Source organism: Engraulis encrasicolus, chromosome 13, assembly GCF_034702125.1.
Source record: "Engraulis encrasicolus isolate BLACKSEA-1 chromosome 13, IST_EnEncr_1.0, whole genome shotgun sequence".
Classification (NCBI taxonomy): domain Eukaryota; kingdom Metazoa; phylum Chordata; class Actinopteri; order Clupeiformes; family Engraulidae; genus Engraulis; species Engraulis encrasicolus.
Window position 1 is genome coordinate 43990395 of NC_085869.1, and position 25000 is coordinate 44015394.

The 25000-nt window shown below is 44.3% G+C and overlaps 1 protein-coding gene across 5 annotated transcripts in view; it reads left to right on the plus strand.

The window, feature by feature from the left end:
- Window positions 1-25000, plus strand: part of dcaf6 (ddb1 and cul4 associated factor 6) — a 69891-nt gene that overhangs the window by 39875 nt on the left and 5016 nt on the right. The window contains exons 9-19 of one of the 5 annotated variants that reach the window (XM_063213982.1): window positions 1998-2114; window positions 3361-3894; window positions 7103-7270; window positions 10681-10740; window positions 14234-14600; window positions 14876-14970; window positions 16001-16382; window positions 17910-17951; window positions 20919-21057; window positions 22549-22705; window positions 23825-23913. In XM_063213982.1, coding sequence (XP_063070052.1) covers window positions 1998-2114; window positions 3361-3894; window positions 7103-7270; window positions 10681-10740; window positions 14234-14600; window positions 14876-14970; window positions 16001-16382; window positions 17910-17951; window positions 20919-21057; window positions 22549-22705; window positions 23825-23913 — 2150 coding nt within the window. The remainder of the gene's footprint in view (window positions 1-1997; window positions 2115-3360; window positions 3895-7102; window positions 7271-10680; window positions 10741-14233; window positions 14601-14875; window positions 14971-16000; window positions 16383-17909; window positions 17952-20918; window positions 21058-22548; window positions 22706-23824; window positions 23914-25000) is intronic. The other 4 variants (XM_063213983.1, XM_063213984.1, XM_063213985.1 and 1 more) reach the window with 4 other exon arrangements.

The window sequence follows — 25000 nt, forward strand, 5'->3', positions numbered from 1 at the left end:
TCTGAGTGCATTCAGCCATCTCTGCAGACTTCATTTTAAGCTGGCATAGTGCAGTCAGTATGTACATTTATGACGGCTGTGAATGTTTTCAACAAGCACCAATTACTTTTCTCTGTTCTCTTTTGTGCCATGTCTGGCTTTGTTTCAATCCTACATACACCCACACATGCTTGCATACAAGAAACCCAGAGTCGTAGGCCCTACAGGATAGGATAGGACGAGCCTTTACTGTCTCTTCAGTATAGAAATTTGTCTTGGGCACAGAGTCTGAATATCTCAAAAATTCGGCACATCAACACTAGAGTATGGGCAGTCATGGGTAAGCGGTTAGGGCGTCCGACTTATATCCCAAAGGTTGCCGGTTCGACTCTTGACCCGCCAAGTTGGTGGGGGGAGTAATTAATCAGTGCTCTCACCCATCCTCCTCCATGACTGAGGTACCGTGAGCATGGTACCGTCCCGCCACACTGCTCCCTTGGGGCGCCATTGGGGGCTGCCCCCTTGCACGGGTGAGGTATACATGCAATTTTGTTGTGTGCAGTGTGCAGTAAACACTTGTGTCCTGTGGAGTGCTGTGTCACAATGACAATGGAAGTTGGAGTTTCCCAGTTGGGCTTTCAAAAAAAAAGAAAGAAAAGAAAAAGAACTCAAGAGTCAAGAGGGGTGTTCCCTCAGCTGGTGGGAGGCAGTCTCCTTGGCTCTCACATCTACAGTATAGGCCAGAAGTTAAGACACACCTTCTCATTAAATGCATTCTCAAAACATCTCAAACTTGTGAGTTATTACATGACCTGTGTGTTCAGTTAAAGGGACACTGTGCAGGAAATTGTTAAAATAGGTACTGCAACTATGCTGCTCATTGAAACTAGGCCCCCTATTGCCAAATTTGATCTTTACATGAAAGTTTACTAAGTAATAAACAAATATTTTCTAGTATGGTCCGATTACACTCATTTTTGCAGCTGAAAATAGCTGTTTTAGGGAATTGAAAATGGCGGACCATGGAGAAGATCCCCCTTTTCATGTATGAAAAGTGCAATTTTTCGAGTCATAATGAATTTGATGGTGGTGGTAAGTATTCATGAAAAAGCTAACATTAGTGAGTGGGCAGCATGAATTCTGGAAATGAACAACTAAAAATCTCACAGAGTGTCCCTTTAAGATTGGCTTGACTGACTGGGTGTTTTACTTGAAAACCGAAAAAAGATTGTTGAAATGTGTAGGACTACCAGTTTTGCCATGTTGATGTCAGGTGTGTAGACAGCTGACATCATTGTTGGAAAACTGCTAGAATTGATATTTTTTTGTTAAGCATATAATTCAATCTGTTCTCAGTTTTGATACCCTCTGCAGAAATTCTACAATGTACTGTGAATAGCCACGGAAATAAATAAAAAGAAATAAAATACATAGGATGTTAACATGGTTTTAATATTTTGTATCAGCTGTTACAAGAGGTTTTTTTTCCTGACGATTTGTCGCTGGAGGAAATGTGGCTGGCGAATCTGAGGAAGACCGAGAGGTTGAAACGTCATCATGCTTACCAGTGAATGAATAAAAAAAATAAAAAAAACGAGTTAAAGAAGGAAAAACCTAATGGAGTGTGCGAACCATTTTTTCCACAAAACAAGATGTTGCCGGCGCAGCCATGGTCTAATATGGTTTAGGGAGGTCGTCTTAAGACGAAGGGGTTGCAGGTTGGAATCACACCCATAGCTCTCTCTACACCCACCAATTCAATGGTATTTTATCCCCTTGACGCACCTCGTACCTCCAGTGGCACGCTGTAATAGTCATTGAAAAGTTAACTACCATAGTACTACACTACTATGACATAACACAGGGCCTTTAGTAATGCACTACAACTTGGTCATTGCCATTCTGGTAGCAGCACATTAATAACGCCGTGCCTTAATGATATAAGGGAGTTGTGCTGTTGGACGTGATGATGCTGCTGTGCTAACTAACCTGTGCTACATGTGCTCCTCCTTCCCCAGGTGAGCAGAGTCCCAACGTGTCCCTGATGCAGCGGATGTCGGACATGCTGTCACGCTGGTTTGAAGAGGCCAGCGAGGCCCAGAGCAGTAGAGGGCGGCCTCAGGCACGGCCACGAGGTACACACACACACACACACGCCCACGCACAGACACAGACAGACACAGACAGACACACACAGACACACACAGACACACACAGACACACACAGACACACACAGACACACACAGACACACACAGACACACACAGACACACACAGACACACACAGACACACACGCCCACGCACACACGCACGGGAGAGATGTATAGTAAAATTCAATGTCTGTATCTTAAGGATGGTGGAACGTGGAAAACAGAGACGGTTTAAATGCAGAGAATCTTTGGTGGAAAAGTTTGCAGACTCACTGATTGCCAAAAAGGTCAAAGGGTGATCATAAATAAATTGGCCAGCAAGGTAAACAAAAACAGTCCCACAATCCTCATGGAAACAACAGATGTTAGGTGTCACTGTGACAAATCTTAGTTTTATGACCCACAACAAGGAACAACAGCAAAGGTTCTCACTCCATTTCCCTGTGGGAGGGGAAAACCTGTGTATAGAGGGAGTTGTTTTGTGACAAGTCAGAGCTGTGTTGGTGAGAATACTGTCTCTATCTTAACAACAATGTCTCCTGTACCGTTATTAAAAATCTGCAGTGCTTACCAATTGAGTTGCTTGTTGCCGGTATTATTTTTGTTACTACAGATGCATGCTCCTGCCTTGTTTCCTCCGCGCCCCATGACTCTGCATTTGCAAAGCATTACCTATGTCTGTAAACCGGCTCCGTTTGTGATGCTACATGCTGCGCAGGTCTGCACAGCGCACATGCACACAAAGCAATCACAATGTATTCTGGTTAGAAATTCCTAACCAGACTACATTGTAATTTCGCAGTTTGCACGTGCGTTGCACAGATTTGTGTCATCACAACTGGGCCCAATAACATAGCCCTTGGAAGAAAGACAGGAGACAGGAAGTGTGCAGGAGAGAGAGATGGGCTTCAGTTGGGAAATGACTCAGACGGGACTCAAACCTCAGTGGAATGCAAGCCCATAATGTGGGAGGCGCTGCGCACTGCCCCACCACTCCCCCTGAGTGGTATCCAGGGCTCTAAATTAACTGTTTTCATCACCAGCCAAAATGCCTCGTAGATGCTAATCTTATTAGCCAAACACACACTCACTAATGGGTCAAAGTGGCTAGTAAGTTGGTCTTTTCTACTAGCCAAACTGTAATTTCACTAGCATTTGGCCGGTTGGCTGGTGTTAATTTAGAGCCCTGACTGGTATGTCTTGACATCTCATGTCTCGTTTTCCTCCCAGGTACCGCTGCTCGGCCAGAGGGCACAGACTTGGCTCCCGATGCCCCTCTCCCACCCCCCACACCTCAGGCCCCAGCAGTGGCTGTAGCTGCTGCTGCTGCCGCCAAGGAGGATCCCTCTCCTTCCACATCTGCTGCCACGTCTGACACACCTGCCCCCTCCACCTCCACCTCCACCTCCTCATCACCTCCCGCCCCCAGCACTGCAACCCCAGGAGCCACCCCTTCACCCGCCCCTGGGAAACCCCCCTCAGAACCCTCCTCTGCAGCGGCGGCGGCGGCGGCCTCCTCGTCCTCCCCGGGCCCCTCCCCTTCCTCCTCCACTTCCTCCATGGTGACGGCCCCCATGCCCGCCTCCGCGTCCATCGACAGCGCCGCGTCCTTCGCCTCGTTGCTGTCGTCGCCGGAGATGGAGCGCCTGACTCGGATGGGGGCGGAGGCCGAGGCCACGCCCTCGTCGTCGCGCGCTGCCGCGGTGGCCGCTGCTGTGGGCGCGTCTCCGAGCGCCGCTGCCCTATCAGAGGCTGCCCTCTCAGGTAAACATGAACACCATACCATACACTCGCACACTACTCTCCAGGGGCCTATGCTAAGAAGCTGGTTCAGGAGTAAACCAGGTGAATTCAAGAGATAAATCATCTAATAGCAGATCCAGACGTGCATTCCTTGGAAACACTGCAACTCCAGTAACTAAGTCAGAAGTAAGAGTAGCACAGATACAGTAGTTAGGTAGGTGATGGTAGATTAGGGTGCATTAGCCTTGGGATGGAGAGAGGAGGATGGTGAGGAACAAACGCTGGGTAGAGTGAGAGCGGGATGAGAGAGTGAGATGGAGGGAGACCTGTCAGTATTTACAAAGGTAGGCTACCTATGGTGGGAGAGACACCATCATTTGGGTCGCTGATTTGCGTTGACTGCCATACCAAGTGTTCTCTGGCCATACCAACGATCCTGGCTCTTTGACGCTGTGGTGCATATTTATTTGGCATCCCCGGAGACCAGGGTTCGAAGCTGGCTTGGGTGGATTGGAGTCTCCAAGAGGCCCCTTTGCTTTAGTGCCCCTGTCTGTGTGCCACTGCTATGTCCCTCTGCTCAGCTCATGTAGTGGATGGTCAGTGTTTATGTTGTGCTGGAAAAGCACATTGACCACCATGTCAATTGTTAGTGGACCATGAAATTGAAATGCAGTGACCCCCTTTTGCCAGATTTTTTTAACATTGATACATGATGCCATTTTGCACGCTTAAGAAAATCTCATCAGAACCATATAATGTATGGTTGTCATACAATAACATTAGTATACCGTTATATAGGGGTGTAAATCACAGCCTCCATGACGATACGATTCAATATCGATATCTTATTATTCGATGCGATGCGATACGATTCGATTATTTTCGATACTTAAGAATGCCCCACGATGCATTGTTTTTTTCCCCCAATTACTTTTTCACTTCCATTAAGTTATTGGGCAGGGGCCAGCAATTTGATTATTTTTGATACTTGAGAATGCCCCGCGATGCGATGCGATTCGATTAAATCATCAGATTGTATCGCGATATATCGATACATTTCGATATTATTTACACCCCTACCGTTATACTGAGTGAAAAAAGTAAACTACCGTAAGTTTACAAGGGCTATTCAAACAAATTCCCCACTTATGACTACAGTACTGTATATGGATCAAGGGCGTTTTTGGAGTATCATACGTCATGTGCAACGACAGCTACGTAATGCCACTATTGTATGGATTAGATGACCGTTTTTGTGTTCAGTGGATTATCTAAGACGCATATGCAGTGCTTGTCCCGTCATTGCCGATTAGTCATTCATTTATGGGCATTAGCTATTGTTGTGCCATCTGACGTCTGAGCTCAAAAAATGTAATTGACCCATAATATAGAATTAATTTGTGTTTCGGTCACTGAACCAGTCTACATGGCAGAGCTGTGTGTGTGTGTGTGTGTGTGTGTGTGTGTGTGTGTGTGTGTGTGTGTGTGTGTGTGTGTGTGTGTGTGCGTGTGCGTGTGCGTGTGCGTGTGCGCGTGCGCGTGCGCGTGCGCTTGTGATAATTATTTCTTTATGTGGGATTTTTTCCCCACTGAATAAATGCACTTGTATTGAAGGTTGGATTTTTCTCTTTTTTTCCATTAAGGTTCCATATTATTTAGAAAAAAAATAAAATAATTGGAAGCTAAAAAACACATCTCAACCAGAGGTGCCAATAATTATGGAGGGCACTGTATTTATTTGGCATCCCCGGAGACCAGGGTTCGAAGCTGGCTTGGGTGGATTGGAGTCTCCACGAGGCCCCTTTGCTTTAGTGCCCCTGTCTGTGTGCCACTGCTATGTCCCTCTGCTCAGCTCATGTAGTGGATGGTCAGTGTTTATGTTGTGCTGGAAAAGCACATTGACCACCATGTCAATTGTTAGTGGACCATGAAATTGAAATGCAGTGACCCCCTTTTGCCAGTTTTTTTTAACATTGATACATGATGCCATTTTGCACGCTTAAGAAAATCTCATCAGAACCATATAATGTATGGTTGTCATACAATAACATTAGTATACCGTTATATAGGGGTGTAAATCACAGCCTCCATGACAATACGATTCAATATCGATATCTTATTACTCGATGCGATACGATATGATTCGATTATTTTCAATACTTAAGAATGCCCCACGATGCATTGTTTTTTTTCCCCAATTACTTTTTCACTTCTATTAAGTTATTGGGCAGGGGCCAGCAATTCGATTATTTTCGATACTTGCCCCACGTTACGATGCGATTAGATTCAATCATCAGAATATATTGAGATATATCGATACATTATTAATTTGTGTTTCGGTCACTGAACCAGTCTACATGGCAGAGCTGTGTTTGTCTCTGTGTGTGTGTGTGTGTCGGCATGTCCACTGTTCACCTGTCTGTCTGTCTGTCTGTCTGTCTGTCTGTCTGTCTGTCTGTCTGTCTGTCTGTCTGTCTGTCTGTGGAAAATATGAATGTTGTCTGTGTGGCATTTTGGCTGCCTTTCTCTGATCATTTTCACTCTGTCCCCTTCACAAAGGTTTTCTCTTTTGTGTTTCTGTTTCAAAATTTGTGTTTCTGTTTCAAAATTTGCCTAAAAACATCCTAAAACCCAGTGTGGATTTTAGATAACTGTACCTTTTTGAAATGGATGGTTGTGCATGTACTTGAATAAAATCTCTGTGTTTGTGGTCTTGGTGTGTGAAGTGCAATGGAACCTTTTTACTTTTGAGATGAATCTTGTTGGTCAAGAGAGAGAGCGAGGTGAGAGATGGGGGCTCGTTTTCAGCTTTTCTTTTTGGTTTCTATTCTCATCGTTGAGCAGTGAGCACAGTGCACAGATAGATCATATCCTAGACACAAAGAGTAAATCTGGTCACACTTCTTTTCTTCTGAATGTGATTTCTTTCCCTTTTTGTTATTCTTTTGTTCCTTTTCCCTTTCCTCCCCCTTCTCTCTCTGTCTCTGATCATTCCATCTCTGCTCTCCGCTCTGTCTTCCTTTCCACTTTACCCCTTTGTCTCTCCTTTCTTCTCCTCCACTGTGCTACTATTTTCTCTCTGCCCCTTTTCTCCTCCCTCCTCTCCTCTCATCTCCTCTCCTCTCCTCTCCTCTCATCTCCTCTCCTCTCCTCTCCTTTCCTCCCCGTGCCCTCCCCTCTCTGCTTCTCTCCATCTTCACCCCTTGTCTCTTCTCCACCCCCGCCCCAGAGTACGGTCCTCGCCGGCTGCCTGTGAGTTTAATATGCAGGCGCTTGCAGAGGCTTCTGTCTTTGGCCGACCCCCCCGGACAGAGCCCCCGTGCAGGTGGCCCTGAGCCCCCCCTGGACGATCGCCCTGCCCCAGGGGCCACTGCCACCACCGCCCCCCCTCCTACAGGTTACCATCCATCCCCCGACCCTCTCTCTCTCTCTCTCTCTCTCTCTCTCTCTCTCTCTCTCTCTCTCTCTCTCTCTCTCTCTCTCTCTCTCTCTCTCGCCCCTGCTCCGTCTCCCTCCCTACCCCCCCAGCACTCTCATCACCTCTCCCCCTCTCCCACTCCCTCACTTGCCCCTTCCCATCCCTGCACCTGTCCTGCAAAAGCCTGTGCATTCTAGAACGCGCTCTCCATGGCAACGCGCAGCCCACAGCCAAGTCCCCACAGAAGAATGCTGAATGATTCTATGGAACTCTGAATGCATTCTATGGATTCCGAGGAATTCTATGGAGCCATTCAGCAACAGTAGTATGCGTTCCTTTCTCTTGATTCTTTGATCAGGATGTACAGCTTGCAAGGCTCTGTGTGGAGTGCCCTAGTTCTATTTACATTTACAGGACTATTGATCGAGTCCCTATGCTGTGCTGGAAATTCCTCTTCATTCTTTTGTGGGAACAACTCGGAGAGCCCTTTTGCGCTGTAGTATGTACCCCTAACTGTCCTCCTTCTCCATCCTAATGCCTAATACCCGACATTACAATGTGTGGCCCCCTCCCCTGCCTCATCCCCCATCACTTGTTTGACTGTTTGCTGCGTGGTGAAGTCCTGTCACACCTGGCTGGTTTGAGGCTTTTCTCTTTTGAGCACTGCTTATACCCACTCTTTCACCTTCAAACACAGATTAAACACACGTACTGATAAAGCATACACAGTGAGATGATACTGAAATAATTCCTTCAAATAGGAAGAGTTGATATTACACAGACTGCTGGCTGAACCACAGTATGTGCGTTCTTCAGGCTAACTGAGAACCACGCTGGTGCCTGTTCCCACACCTCATTTGAAACCAGTTGTGTGTTCACGCTGCAAATCTGAGCGTTTGGGAACCGGAAATTTGCGTCACGATGCGAACCGGAAAATGCTTGTTTTTTCTCTGTGAACCGTAACGACACTGTGGAAATCAGCAAGTTCACCCAGGTAGCATACAGTCACATGCGGAAAGGTTTAGAGCCTGCTATGAAAGTGGGTGGTTAGCAGGTAAGCAGTTTAGATCTAAATGTAGCTGGTGCACGAATGGGCACGGTTCTGGTTGGCCTGAAAACAGCCAGAGTGATTTCTTTTTTTTTAAATGTATTTTTTATGGGCTTTTTCGCCTTTATTTCGGATAGGTTACTGTAGTTGGCTGTCATGAACAGCACACGGTTATCACAGTATTTAAGTTCAAATCTGCTTCCTTCATACACTCTGGTACAAAAAGACATAGAAGTATGGTATCTGCTTGTGTGTGTGTGCGCGTGTGCGTATGTGTGTGTCTGGTATAGACCACCTCATACATGCAGGTAACATGATATGTATAGTGAGTGTGTCCTGTTTGGCATGTTTGTGTTCAGCTCAGCTAATAGACATTGACTGTTAGGGCATTGGCACTGTTTTTCCCATTGTTTCTATTTGTGTGTGTGTGTGTGTGTGTGTGTGTGTGCGCGTGCGTGCCTGCGTATGTGTGTCCGTGCACACGAGAATTCTCAGCCCAGATGTGCTCAGGGGGTCGTTGTCTCGTTTCGATATGCTTTACCACCCACCTGTGACCTCTGTCAAATGTTAGCACTGACTGGACTGAACTGGCCTGTATCTGTATCTGTGCAGTGACACCGTCTCTGGGGACACTGGCGATATATCTGAGGCAGACCGGTGCGGTCCGTCTGGGAGCGATGAGGAAATCTCGTTGGCAAGTCTCGAGTAGCCCCCTGTACCTACCCTGTCCTGTCCTGTCCCGTTCTGTTCTGGTAGCATGGCAGCGGTATTTAAAACGTCCCAGTATCCCCGTCTTCTTTGCCAGACTCCGATGCAGGTCAGGCTAAGTTTGACTGCGGGGGAAAGTTGATGGATGTGTCCTGTTATTCTGGAGCAGGGTGGCACACCACAGCGCAGCGGTGCCGCAGGGCGACCTGGAATTAAATTACAACATTATATACAGTCCTGTCTGTCAACCGCAAGATGAGGTGAAAATATCTGCCCTGATCAGATTTATTTTTTGTTAGTGCTAAATAATGTGGGGTCATGTTTCATTGGTGTCTTTAGAGTGCCTGTCTTGTCAGTAAGTTAGTGACAGCAGGATTTATTAGCCTGATTGTCATCGACTTTCAAATCTCCTCGAGACTTGGCCTGACCAAGAGCATAACAATGAACTTTTCCCAAACAGCATTGTTGACCCACCTCCCTTGGTTTGTTATTGGTTGATTGGTTCCTGACAAAGCGGGTGGAGTTCCCGTATTTTCAGGAGATCAGAAACGATATTTACATTGCTCTTGGCCTGACTAGAAGCAGCGGCGAAAGGTGTTGTGTCACTAGGAGAGCATGGCCTGCCTGTCTAGGATTTATAGAACCCATAATGCCACACGCGTAAAGCTTTTGGTGACTTGAGACGGCTGGCGTTACTTGGAAAGGAAGTGTAGGGAGTACATGTAGGAAGACGTTTGCTAGGTCCGAAATGTTGCGTTAAAGTCATAAATCACAGACGGGCAGCTTATTTGGTCTGTGGGTTGTTCTTGTCTTTTCCCCTTGTCTACTTTGCCACATGGCTTTGCTGAGCTTACAGTGGGTTCCCATCCTCCCTTGCTCACTGGACTGCTTGTGGCCTCGTGATGACGTCACTGACAACAGAAATGTATTTCAATATCTCGCAAAAGCGCAATTTTGTCACTTGCAATCGGGATGGTGAATGAAGAATAGTCTCCCAAAAAGTTGTTGTGGCGAGGCTGACCGCGTGGAAAATTTATTGTTTTCTCCACGGAAGTGGGGCGTCAGCAAAACACGAGGCCACAGGCACAGGCCGAGGACGGGAGTCTGCACATTGGAAACAATCTAGTGTTGTCTCTGTGTGTTCCTTCTATACTCCTCACTTATGTTTACAAGAGATTATTTACTGCCCCTCTTTGACTCTGTCCACCATACGGTATGTGGTTTGTGGTAGGCTGTTTTTGAAAGGGTTAGGGGCTGTGTACAGTAGTGCAAGTTCTCATACATGTACAGCCATGTGCATACCAATGCTTAACGCCGGGCGTGAGTGACTCAGCAGGGGTGAATTAAATATAGAATGGCGGTGGCATCGGTTACCGCCAACTTCTAAGGTGTCCTCCTTTGGGAATGCACGGCGGCATACATGTCTACGTCGGCGTTGACCCTGCTTAACCTTTTGACCTGCATTTTGATTGGTTTGTCTGAGCTGGTATGAGTTGTGTGGTTTGAGGCCGTTGGGTGATGCACTCCCTCTGCTTGTGTTGTTTGCTGTTGTTTACAGTTTTTGTTTGTTTGTTGTTTGTATTGTTTTGTTTTTTGTTTTTGTTTTGTTTAGTGAGTCTTGTTTGTGTTCCAGATTCCCCCTCGTCTGTGGTAAACAAACAGCTCGGATCCATGACACTGGATGAGCAGCAGGGTGCGTCAACTCTCGTCTTTTTTTCTTTTTTTGTTTGTTTTTCTCTTATTTCCTTTTCTTTTCTTTTCGTTTCTTTTTTTGTTCTTTGATTTCTTTTCTTTTGCACCCAAAGCCAACTTTCCTACCAACTTTGAGCACTGTCTTTCTTTAAAAAAAAACACAAAAAAAAAATCCTTCTCGTTTATTCTCCTCTCCTATCCTCCTCAGCCTCCTTTTCTTTCTTATCCCAGGTTGATCTGTACTTTATATTAAATCCGACAGGCAATCTTGACAGGCAATTACGTTTTTTGGACTCAAATTTACTTATCAAATTCTTAACCTGTCTGACTAAAACACCCCTAATATGGAAAACCAGCTTCGAATCTGGCTTTTGCCCCTTTCCAAATCTCACCCATGACACATATTCCTTTCTTTCACTGTCCTGTCAAGTAAAGGTAAAAAGGACAGCCATGATCTAATGGTAGTTGATGCTGGAATTGATGTTCAAATTCCACGTCATCCATGGCTTGAAGTGTCCCTGAGCAAGGGACCGAACCTCACATTGCTCCAGGGATCCAATACTCAACTTGTAGAAGAGTGTCAATTCGATAATGTGTTAAACATGGCCAGAAAATAAAAACACTGCAAAAAAGTCCCCAGCAGATGTATTCATGCGGGACACACGTCTCTCCATGGTGAAACACTGCTGTATTGCAGACATTTGAAATCCCGCTTCTTGCTGCATCTTGTCCCTGACTATCTGCCGAAAAGCACCAGCTGTCTGTGTAGCCGTCTTTATCTCACACCGAGACAGTCAAGTCTGTCAAATCAGTTAGACAAACGCTTACGAGAAATCACGTACTTAAATTTTTAAAAAAAATTTGTTTTAAATCATCTTGAAAATTGACTGCATCACTAACAGAGGCCACCCAGAGTTTGGAATTTCAAACTTCAGAAATCATTTATTGAATCTAAACAATCTTGTAGAGTTTTTGTTGTCAGATCTCGGCTGACTGAGTTCCTCAGAATGTGCCAATACAAAATCTTGAGAGAATAGAAGTAATGCCATAATCACTGATCCCTTGTCTGTCTGTCTGTCTGCCTTGCCATACTTGGTGGCCTTGTTGCACAGCGTCAATTTGCCATTGCATTAGTTATCATAGTCTGCATTCTACTTTACATATATTCCCTTTCTTTCCTTGTCAAGAAAGCCACACAAGCCTGCAAACTCTTTCTGTGTGAAAAATCTGTTGGTGTGTGTGTTTGCTCGCTCACTCGCTCGCGTGTGTGTATATCTGTCTCTCTCTCTGTCTGTCTGTCTGTCTGTCTGTCTGTCTGTCTGTCTGTATGCTCTGTCCTTTTGCGTGTGTCACTCCAAAGCACACCACTTGAGCCAACCAAGGGGTTGTTTTGGAAATCGCAGCTCTCAGGTTTCTGGAGGGTTCTGGAAACAACCGAGGCTCTGCCTGATAAACGTTGTTTACTGTATGTCATGCTGTTTTAACACCTAGTCTTGTAACATGTATCTATGTGTATGTCTGTCACAAGTGTTCTGCCTGTTAGTTGCCCTGTATAGATGCTTCCACTAAACCTAGTAGTGCAGTATGCAAGTATCAGGGCTTGACACTGGCACCTGTCAACCGGCCAAATACTGGTAAAACTTGGCTGTGGCTGGTAACAATTTCAGTGTCACTAGCCAATTTGACAGGTAGCTGATTCTATGGTATGACATATCAGAATAGTGTATATTATGCACTTTGCCCCTTGTGTATCAATTGTTCGTATTCAAGTTCAAGAAAAAGATCAGTTACTCAGTTTCTATTTGTTTGCTTTATTTCAATTTAGAAACCCATTCACTCATCTTCTTGCTTTGAGCACCTCATCTTCTGAGGTTAGATACAGCATGATGATTAAAAAAAAAATTGGCTAGTAGAATAGCTGGATGGCTAGTGACTCAGGAAAACCACTAGCCACAGTGGCCGGCAAGCGAGAAAGTTAATGTCAAGCCCTGGTACGTATGTGATAAAAATGTTGCGTGGTAGCCAGGCTCATTCAGTTGCTTGCTTGGGTGGAGATAGGGCTGCGTCCCTTCTTTGTCAGGCACAGGCTCTGCTCTGAGGCTTTGCAAGGGAGCCCCCTACTGTAAACTCCCAGTAGTGCAGGGAAGCTCAAAGGCTTTGAACTGGCACAGCGGCCAGACATGATGGGCACAGGTGGCAGGTTTGGATGGCAAAGAGAGGGAATGCGACAGAGAAATATGGTAGTGAGAGGATTGGAGAGAGACAGATATATGGGAGACTTAACCCTCACTGAGCTGGTTTAGAGCATAGGCGTAGCCAAGGGTGGGCCTGGGTGGGCCGGGGCCCGCCCACTTGACATCCAGGCCCTCCCCATTCACACTGGACAGTCAACTTTTGCCTCATTGAACTATAATTAATGGCATAGCACTGAGCGATTATTAATCATTTTGTCAAAAGTCTGGTTCATCTTCTGTGATTTCTATGATTTCAATTTCAAAGTATCATTTTTGAGCGCGGTTTCATAATATCTACCTACATGCTTTCGGGTTGGGCCCATACGATTTTTTCTGGGCCCACCTGTTTTATTATTTCTGCCTACGCCCCTGGTTTAGAGTGAACTGGACAGTGAAACTGGGGAGCCGCCTGCAACCGCCACACATTCATGAAAACATTTGTTTTCTCAAAAATTTGATATCCATTGTATGGCAAACACTGTAAGTTTATTGAACTGTTTCATCTGCAGAAGGAGGTTACTTTGTCAAACGTTTAGAATTCTCCGTACGTGAATTGATATGAGTTGGTTGTTCATTCTTGAGGGCAATGAGACTATACTATAAGGGCTATACAGAAAAATCGGGATGTTCTGATTGAGCGTAATGGACATAATGGGTATATCAATTGTTTTGTTTGTTTGTTTCCTTTTTTCCCCAATAAAACTTCAATATTGTTCCATTATTATTATTATTATTATTTTTACATTTCCTAAAACACATGCCACTGTAGTGAGATCACCTCTTAATAACAATGGAGTTTTGGAGCAGGTTGGAAATCACATAGTCCACCGTCAACATGTATAATGAAAGACCCACTCCACTCTCCACGTCCTTCTCTCATCTGTTTCTCTCTCTGCGAGCCTGTCTTCCTCCTCTCCAGTGAAGGCAGACAGTAATGACGTCACAGAGCGCAAAGACGTATTGATTTGGGGGGGGGACATTCCATCTTAATCTATTGGGGAGAAGCTGTTTATTCGCTTTAACAGTAAGGCAGAAGTACTAAATGGGATGGCTGCCCAGTGGATTCAAATGGGATGTTTTCTCTCAAATCGATACACTGGCCCTGTGATGTTACTCGCTGTCTTCTTCCATTCACTTCCATTCAGTCTGTTTGCTTACCCTTCTTTTCTTATTTATCTCTCTTCTTTCTTCTCTTCCTTCCCCCTCTCTCTCTCTCTCTCTCTCTCTCTCTCTCTCTCTCTCCCCCTCTCCCCGTTACAGGTAGCATGGAAGCTTCAGGGACTGTAAGCTCGAGCACGGCAAGAGGAGCGAGTAGCGAAGAAAGGATGGCAGCCACGCCTGGTCCTTCCACTGAACCCAAGTTGTCAGTACCAGTACCGGTACCGACAGCGGGTCCCAGTACCTCTGGCCCCAGCCTCAGCTCCAGCTCTGCATCCGGGTCGGGGTTGGGGTCTGGGTCCGGGTCCGGGTTAGGCTTAGGGTTGGGCTCAACGATTGGTTCTGGTTCTGGAAGTAGCAGTGCACCTGGGACTAGTCGGTCCGGTACAGCAGAGCCGGTCCTCAGTCTGCACTACAGCACTGAGGGCACCACCACCAGCACCATCAAGCTCAACTTCACAGACGAGTGGTGAGTTACGGGGGGGGATTGTGTGGGTGTGTGTACGTGCTTGCGTTCGCGCGTGCGTATGTGTGTGTGCCCGCACACGTGTGTGTATGAGTGCATGTGTGTGTATACAGGTATGTGTGTTCGTGTGTGTGTGTGTGTGTGTGTGTGTGTGAACATGCAAGCAGTTGTCAATCAACATGATATCTGATGGTTTAATTCATTTCTTTCTTCAAAATTCCTGGAAAAGCAATGATAAATGCCATGAGTCTGATCTGTGCTGTTTTTTTTTTTACCAGGAGTAATCCTTCCTCCAGCTCAAAGGGGGGCAGCAGTAGTGTTGGCCATAAGTCAGAAGAACTCATGGAGAGTCAATCAACACAAACAAGCAAAGGTAATAAACACTTAACTAATATTGACATTATACATTCCTCAATACAATAGCTAGCCAAGCTTACTTAAGTGACTAAGTCAATTATGAAAAAGGGATATTACATGGACTTGATCAGAACTGTTTTGAAGCTGACTGACGTTCTGTTTTTGTTCTTGTTACGTTTTACTTCATGCAAGGCAAGCAGAGAGGTTCATCTTGAACACAAATGCCACATTTTGAAACCCTGCCCCCAGTACAATTGGCCTGACTCTTGCCAGAGGTGTAGTTCTGCACAGCTTCCCGAGCACACATTGGATTGTTTTTTTGAGAAGGCATGGCTGCATCTAGCATGTGTCCGTCCTTGCCACTAACAGATTCCTTCAAAACCGTTCTCAGTATATGGTCAAGTCTACCAACAGTCACGTCGGCAACTTCCCGAATCCTCAAGGCAGATATGCACTCCTGAACATGAATAGCCTGATTCTCACCTCACTGGTGTACTTCCTCACAGCTTTGCGAGCCCCACTCACTAGGTCTGGGAAGGCTTGTGAACTTCGTTTTCAGACGTTTTGGCTCATTGCACCCTCCCTATTTTGGTATTTTAAAACGGGAAGAAAAAAAATATTTCCACATGCTAAAATAGACAAAAACATACTAACAACACTAAAAAACTAGAAACGCACTGCAGAGAGTGCAGACCTCCGTCAAGGAAGCTGTTTGATAGAACATTTGACTATGTTACTCCTTTTTGTGGAGTTGGAAACTGGAATGTCAAAATTAGCCCTATCCTGCAATGGTGAAGAATCTTTAAAAAAAAAAAATCCTGGATCCAGATCGTGATCCGTATCACCACCAAAATTAAAACACTTGTTCCTTTTGTCATTTCCAACAACTCCGAACTTCATCCAAATCCGTTTATAACTTTTTGAATTATCCTGCTGACAAACAGACAAACAGACAAACCAACGGGACTGAAAACATAACCTCCTTGGCGGAGGTAATAATAACTAAGCCAAAGCCTCTTGCTCAATGCATCCTCTCCCTCCTCTAGGGCCCTCGTCTTCTGATCAGGCGCTGCGAGAGCGACTGTCTCCACCGGCGCCTTCTGCTGGTTCGGAGAGCGGCGCTGAGAAGAAAGCGGCGGCCACCTCTCAGAGCAGCGCAGACGCAGACGCCCCAGCCTCCTCTTCCTCCTCCACCTCCCTTCCCGCCTCCTCCTCCTCCACCTCCCAAGGTGCCGGGGCGGACGAGGGTGGTGGAGACGAGTCGTGTAGGAGATCGGAGCCCACAGGAGAGGGGGAGGGGCAGGCACAGGCACAGGCACAAGGCACCACCGGCCAGCCGTCCAGGGGGAACAATCCGGACTCGGACGACAGTGACGACGACCCCATCCTCATCCCCTCGGCACGATACAGAGGAGCCCAGGGTCAAAGGTCAGCGTTTGATCAGCATGTTTTAAAAAGCAATTAAAATCAGCTATTTTTTTCATTTGACTTTGCTCAAAGTTAGTTCTCTACTCTCTATAACACTTTCTACTTTCTATAATATTTGTCTTCTCTCTTCTCTCTCGAGCACAGATTTGATATTGTTTATCGACACAGGACAATAAATTGTTGCTTATGTACCTTATAAACATATCAAAAAGATAACACAATCAGCTCACTTGAGCTTATTTCAATTGTCCTTGACATTTAATCTAGTGTATGCAAGAATAAACTCAATTTAATGTACAGGCAGGAAGGGTACAGTAGTAGGGCATGTCTGTTTTGATGTGTTAGCTTTGTCAGTAGCCATTTTCCAGGTTGTATGCTGGGTTTTAAAAAGTATTAAAAAGTGATCAATTAAAAAGCCAAAATTCAATGGCCTTAAATGTTGTAAATTTGCTCAAAAGGTATTATTTATTGAAAAACGAGGTATTTTTTTACTTGTACCATTTTGATTAAAAAAAATCTTTGTTTATTCACCATTTATCACTGTTTGTTCATACACCAGTGATTCGCGCAACAGTAGCCCCACCTGACCTAGTTCATAGCAGAGCCGTGCCGTAGGTCTATGCCATAGTAAGCAGACTGTTGAACAGCACTGTGGAATCTATGAAGTTATCATTCGGGCGTCAGGTTGCCAACCTGCCAGGTTGGTGGGGGGAGAGATTAACCAGTGCTCTCCCCCATCCTCCTCCATGACTGAGGTACCCTGAGCATGGTAGTCTACCGTCCCGCCGCACTGCTCCCTTTCGGGGATCATTTTGCAAAAAACGAAAGTGTAATGTAATGTTAAGGAGGTAGAAATGATAAAAGTTGTCTTGTTAATACTCGCATCGGAGTGTCGTGATGGTTGTAAAAAAAATCTAAGTGTAGTGAAAAAGGGTATTAAATCCTGATTTTTAGGATCCTGCCGGATACCGGATCCACTGCTTAAGATCTTGCCGGATCCAGAACCGGATACCGGATCCTACATAAGGGTTGAAACATGTAGTCTACTCGCACACGTGGGCCCTTTTTATTACGTTGGCTCAAACTATTTTTTAGACTCATTGGCTTATTGCCACACTGCCTGCAACGGCCGCTTCCAAAGGGCTTTCACTCCATGAAAGTGATTGGGGTAGTGAAAGACTGACTGAAAAGCCTAGGCTAGAGATGAACCAAACCCTGATTTTCAAGACTTCAAGATTGGTGTATATACCCTGTTTTCACTCAACTGACTCGGTGAATAAAGTAAGTTTAATTTAGGGAATTTACAACTTCAAGTGCAAGGGAAAAAGTTGCTAGTACTACATTGGGTAACTATGTCAATGGGATAATTGGGTTTTACACCTTGTCTATGTTCATGTCTGAAGTTTTTTTTCTTAACACATGTCTTCCTGTGCTGTGGACACAGCCATGATGTGTGTGTATGTGTGTGTTTGATGAGCGGAGAGAGAGAGCGAGAGCTTTCAAGTGAACCCCTGTTCTCCCTGTTAGGTTTAATTTGAGAGGAACTCCTGTAGGAGATAGGATGATCAGGTAACGCGTGCTGCAACGCTTGTGTGATTGCCACTAAAAAGTAGCGTTAACGTTAACGCCACATGTTATCTAACAGAATCCGCCTGTGTGAACTCACAATAATACTGTAAGTTAAGTTGTGACTGGTGTACGACTGTCAACTTAAAGCGATCGTGTTGTGTATTGCGTGTTGTGTATTTGCAGCATGATCAACACTAAGCTAGTGTGTGTGTTAGCAGTATATTGGTTTAACCTAGTCGTATGGGAAGCATGTGCACACAAACAAAGAAGAAGACATGCGTGTTTTGCTCATGTGTGTCTTTATATGCCATTAACAGGTGAAATAAACGGGTATTAACAGGGAAGTTTGAGCTTGGGTGCTTTAGTGTGGGCAGGAATGACCAAGGTGTGTGTGCGTGCGTGCGTGCGTGTGTGTGTGTATATGTTTTCATATTTTGAAGAGGCTTGTAATACGGCATGGTTTGTATTATTGCTATTATTGAGTACTATTGTTATTGACACACCAATATCGCACATGCAAATAATTATGATGCATACTTCATACACCCTTCATCTCTTTTGTCCTCAGCACTTTCTTCCCTATTCTGTCTTTCTGTCCTTTTTCATCTCTCGGTCATCACACTTACACACCCTTTATTCCCTTTACTTTTTATTTGGACATAAACTTCAAACAGTCAGTTTCTTGCTTGGCATGAGGGTTAATGGTGTTTTTATAGCAGCAGATGGGTCAGGGGTGGTGCAACCACAGCTCACTATTGTATGGCACTGATTCTTGAGAAAGCGGCTAAAACATGTCTCAGCAATAAACTGCCAATTCTGTTGAAAATAAACTACATTTTCATGAACAAAATGAATCCAGGTAAAGACCCAGGGGTCTGTTACACAAATGTACAGTCGTTTGAAATATTTACGTGTAATTTTATTACTTTTCATGGCTATAAACCTGCCCACACCCTGTAAAAACAGCTGTCCCAAGGACAGACATCATCATTTCAATTGACTTAAAATGTAAAAATCACTGATATTATTGAATAATATCACCATGATGTGAAAGTCCATATTGAAGTGGTTCTGCAGATATGCACATAGTGGTTGTAAAGCAATATTTACTACTATTTTCTGATTGCTCAAAGTGTGTCCAGCATATTAGTCACCACCGTCAGATTTTTTTAAAAAGACAATAAAATCAGGTATGCACAATGTCATTGTCATTACTTAGGACCCCTTTTCAAACCTTTGGCTCTACTGAATACTTCACCATCACTGAAGCTCCTATAAGTTTACTATTTTCTGCTCAATTTGTTAATTTGTTTGGACACTGGTACTGTCCCAACCATAAACTGTCAACACCGTCGGGGGTTTTAATAGTATTATGTTACATTAATGTTAATTATATATACTTTTTCAGAAGCGGCACGAATCCCCTAAGAAACAGAGCGAAAATGAAATGGCTAATGTGAGCAAAAAATGCATAATATGTATAAGAGTGTTTTTTTGTCTCACACCGTCAGATGTCACCACCGTCAGATTTTGTTCCGCTCATCATCTTGTTCCATATTTTACTAAATTGTGCTGGTTAATGAAACATTACCAGACATGTTAGTAATAATTGTGACCCAAACTTATACTCTAGCCTCCACTGAGGTGCATTTGGAGGGTTTTTTGTCACAAAACCTGACGGTGGTGACATCGGATGTAGTTCACAAAAAAGCATGTGTTTTACATGTTTTTGACAAGTTTTAAGAATATGCTGCCAATAAGTATCTACAATTATGTTGAATTGTAAAAGTAATTCACTTAAATACAGTAAACATATTTTTTTACTTCTAATTCTGTCTGACACGGTTGACAAAACCAAGAAGGAGCCCATTTTATGAAAAATGTAAAACATGGGGAGCTTGGCCAATACATTCACTGCACAGCCAAGACCTTCATCTATGATAATACACCTCTATATTTTGGATTTGAATAACTTAAAACCTGTTTATGACACATTTTCAATATTCTAGGCCTACTTCCTAAAGTATCTTACAATTGAAGAAAAAACACACGCACAAACGTACTGTGCACACACAAAAATAAAGTGTTTATGCTAGATGTCATTGACTTGGGAGGGCTATTTATTTTGCTAAATGTAGGTAATAATTAGGTCACTTTCACCACCCTCAGATTATTGTCACCACCGTTAGTTCTTAAGTCACCACCGTAAGAAGGAGTTTTGGACATTTTAAATGAATGTGCTTACAAAATTTTCCTTTGGAGTTGTTGAATTTTCAAAGTAATAGCAAATTTAAGCCTACACGAATATTTGTGAAATTACAAAAAATTGTTTGGTCTATTTAGGCATTAAGTAAGCATTGTCTTACAGCACATATTTTTAAATTAGAACACATGAAACAGTATTAAAATAGAATGAAAGTGAATTTTCAACATTTAAAGGTGTATGTGTGAACCAAAAAACACACACAATCACTTCAAAACTCCAGATACATATGCAAGCAAATCAATACACTTTTTATTGCTTTTAATTGTGTCTGACGGTGTTGACAAAAAACAAGGTATGATCGGAGAAAAACCTGATTTCTGAAAAAAAATCAAAATTGGGAGATTGGCCTTGTGCATTTCTGAAAAGCCAAGACCTTTGTCTACGAGGATATACCATATTATTTTGTAATTCTCTTCGTTTTTTTCTTTCAAGATTACAACCTGTTTTAGCCACTTTCTCAAGAATCAGTGATGGATTAAATGTTTTTTGTTTTATTCGATTATCTAAGAAGCATTTTCATTGCTTGTATGGGCATTAGTTGTGGTTGTACCACCTGACGTCTGTCATTGTCCTGTCAACAAAACGATTAAAAACACTTATTATGAACAGAATCAAGATATTATGTTGATACAAACTTGCACCTTGTTTTTTGTCTACAATGTCACGTGTTCTCGCTGTTTGTGATGGTGCGTTCCTTCCAGGCGTTCTGCAGCGGCGCGCATCCAGGAGCTGTTCCGCCGGAGGAAGGAGCGGCGCGAGATGGAAGAGAGCGAGACGCAGAACATCCGGAGGCCCACCGTCAAGATGGTCTACAAGGGCCACCGCAACTCCAGAACCATGGTAACGGCACAGTTACAGAGAACGTCACAGAACGTTACATTACATTACATTGCATTTGGCAGACGCTTTATAACCAAAGCGACTTTCAAAAGAGGACATAATCAAGCCAACATCACAGACACAAGCAAATACAAAGTGCACAGGAGATATACAGAACAACAAGTGCAGTTGCAGAGAGGGGCCAGACAAGATGACACACTACACAGACACATTATACACGTACTTTAAATGTTTCACCATTGTTGAGGATCATTAATTACCTCTAATTGCAATCCAGAACCATGGTAACGGAACTAGATCCATGTATCTCAAAAGCATCGTTGCTAACCAGTTAGCAACTCAGTAGGATGCCAATGGAAAATGGCTTTGCAGCTAAGAAATTTGCTAGCGACGCTGTTGAGAAACGCAACCCAGAACACCAACAGTCAACATGAGCCTTACACACACATACTGTATATATTTCACCACAGTTAATGATAATTATATACTATAATCGCACTCCAGAACCATGGTAACGGAACAGTCTTCGAGTTCCACATCAACTAAACATGTCCAGATCCGATACAGAACTATATTATTATTCACAAGATTCTATTGATTGAGAATTTTCTGAGAGTAAAGCCTGGCTCAAACTACACGACTATCGCGTCGATTCTCGGCTGAAAACCCCCCTTACGATAATTGCTGGAACGTTACCCCCCAGGACCATCGCAAGCGATTGTCGGGAAAGATTTCCTCATCGTGAGCGACGTTCCAAGATAGAACTTTGGCAGCTCAAAGAGTCGCCAATCGCAAATCGTAGAAATAAAACAGAGTTTGATATTTGCGACTGGAATTAGAACGTCGGACATTGTCTCGGTGACTGCGAGCAGCGACAAGATTGACATTGACAGTTGCGATTCTCTTCTAGTGTGCGGTGCACCCCGACGCCAAAATCGGACACACAATCGCTAGTCGTGTAGTTTGAGCCAGGCTTAAAGGAATCATCATGGAGATTTATTCAGTACGCTAACAGTAAAAGAGATTCATACACTCCCACTGACATCTTTATTTTTTACTAGACCACCACAATTAACGGTTATCATTTGTAATCACAGTGGTAGAACCATGGTAATGGAAACGGTCTTTGAGATCCATACCAACCAAAAACTGTCATGAGATTCATACAGAACTTTAGATTCTCAAGATTCTATTGATTGATGGTTTTTGTTGCTAATCAGTAGATATGCACATATTAAATAAGACTTCATTCTGAGTATGCAGTATTATCAGCCATTTAATTCATGAATTGTGAAGAGATGTGTTGTTTATGATGTAACGTAAAACATTAGCTGGTAATGTTCAGTTTCTGTTCATTTTGGGGCTCTCTAGAGCCATTCCAGTTTCCTGTAGAAATTGGTTCTGTCTTGGTTCAGTCTTGGTTCTGCTCGTCACATCCTAGTTTTCATGCATTTTAATTGGTGTGTGTGTGCGTGCGTCTGTCTGTTTCAGATTAAAGAGTCGTGTTTCTGGGGCAATAACTTTGTCATGAGTGGCTCTGACTGTGGCCACATCTTCATCTGGGACCGGCACACGGGGGAGCACCTCATGCTACTGGAGGCCGACAACCATGTGGTCAACTGCCTACAGCCACACCCTTATGACCCTAGTTAGTATCACACACACACACACACACACACACACACACACACACACACACACACACACACACACACACACACACACACACACACACACACACACACACACACACACAACCACGTGGTCAACTGCCTACAGCCACACCCTTATGACCCTAGTTAGTATCACACACACACACACACACACACACACACACACACACACACACACACACACACACACACACACACACACACACACACACACACACACAACCACACACAATCGAGCCTACACACAACTGTCGCCTTATGACCCTAGTTAGTAACACACACACACACACACACACACACACACACACACACACACACACACACACACACTGAAACACACACACACACACACACACACACACACACACACACACACACACACACAGACCATGATGTCAGCTGGTACAGAAAGATACACATACACACACACACAGTGGACACACACCTCCACAGTATGTTGACAAAAAAACATATAAAACAGACTTTCAAAAGGACACCTTTTGTCCAGTAAGGTAAAGGGGCAGGTTCTTTTAACTCCCTTGTCCCTATCTGTGCACACCTTTGCACACACAAATATGGTCACTCACTGAACCTTGTCACTGCCAAAAAGATTCACTATACTACATGACCCCAAAAACAAACATACATACTGTACATACACATACTGGTATTCAGTTATGCAATGATTTGTGTACATCCTATAACCCAGTGGTTCCCAGACTTTTTCTGTAGGACTCCTTTTTGGCCCTATGTGCATATTCGTGAACCCCTTACCCCATATTCCAAACGACAAACACTATTGCTATTATTGCTACATTTTAATTTGATATTCACAAGAAAAGAAAATACATTAATTAGCCATTTAAGTGAGTCCTGTTTCAAACAAATTCACGTAATTGTGAGTATTAGACATGCTTTCCCATGTTTTCATGAAAAGTCCCTTCTTTCTGTGACCCCCCCTGCCTGCAGTACCCCTGCGACCCCCAGTTTGGGAACCACTACTCTAACCCATCTCTGTGTATTGATTTTGTAATTTTGCGAGTTGTTCTGGACTTTGATTTGTCTGACTCTCCGCTCCGCCTCTGCTTTTCCAGTCCTGGCCTCCTCTGGTATCGACTACGACATCAAGCTCTGGTCTCCGCTGGAGCAGACGCCGTCATTTAACAGAGACCTCGCCGATGAGGTACAGAAAAAAAATACACATTATTTTATAGCTCAAGATGAAATCGATGTCCTTTTCCTTTCCTCCACACAGTTTTGATGGTTACAAAAATGTCATCCTGCATGTGAGGAACATCTGGCTGAAATGCTGTTTGTCCTTTCCTCACTTTGCATTGATTATTTAGGCATTAGTATTGTGTGTTCAGTATTGTGTACAGTCACAGAAGAACAGTACCGGTAGGTTTACTTCTCACCAGCTGCAACACTACAGTCAGCCTGCAGAGGGCAGCAGATTGCCATTTTGACCACCAGCATGAAGTGCAGGATAAGAAGCAGTGTTGATGTAGCAGCTTTACTGGCACAGGGCGTTGGCTGAGGGGTGGCTGAGCTCCGCTGGCTGGGTCTGTTTACGCTCTGCTGGGGTGGGACCGGTCCCAGAGGCCCCTGGCTTTGGTTGGACGGGTGGGTCGGTCGTTTGGTCTGAGCTAAGCGCTAGCTGCTTGACTGACTGTATATAGAAAGTGCAGCCCAGCGCAGCAACAGCAGCGGAGGCAGAGACAGCAGCAAGGGAGTGGTGCTCTGGAATGGCTCCCAAATCTGACGAAAAAGAGAGGCAGAGTTGTTCCAAAATGTTCACTCTCTCACTATATAGGCTACAGTTGTCCACTATGCAGGGAGTAGAACCATGTAGCTCACAGCATACACATATACATTACATAGTGAAGTACTAGATGTAGTAAACAGAACAATGCAACTCACACCCCTATGTGGTGAACAGAGAGAACAATAAAACTTGCAGCCTATGTAGTGATGAAATGTAGGAACAGAACAACACAACTCCAACCCCATGTAGTGAACTCAACAATAAAACTTATGTGGTGATCAGAATAACACAACTTGCACCCCATGTAGGGATGAAACATAGAAACAGAACAATGCAACTGGAAGCCCATGTGCTAAAGTGTGAAGGAAGGACAATGTAACTCCGCACTCTGTGTGTGAAGTAGGTAGGTAGTAAACGGGTGAATATTTGGGACGCAGCCAGAAGCTACAGGAGTACGGCACTGTTGAGCTTGGAGTCCCATTATGCTGAGGTCACACTAGCTTGA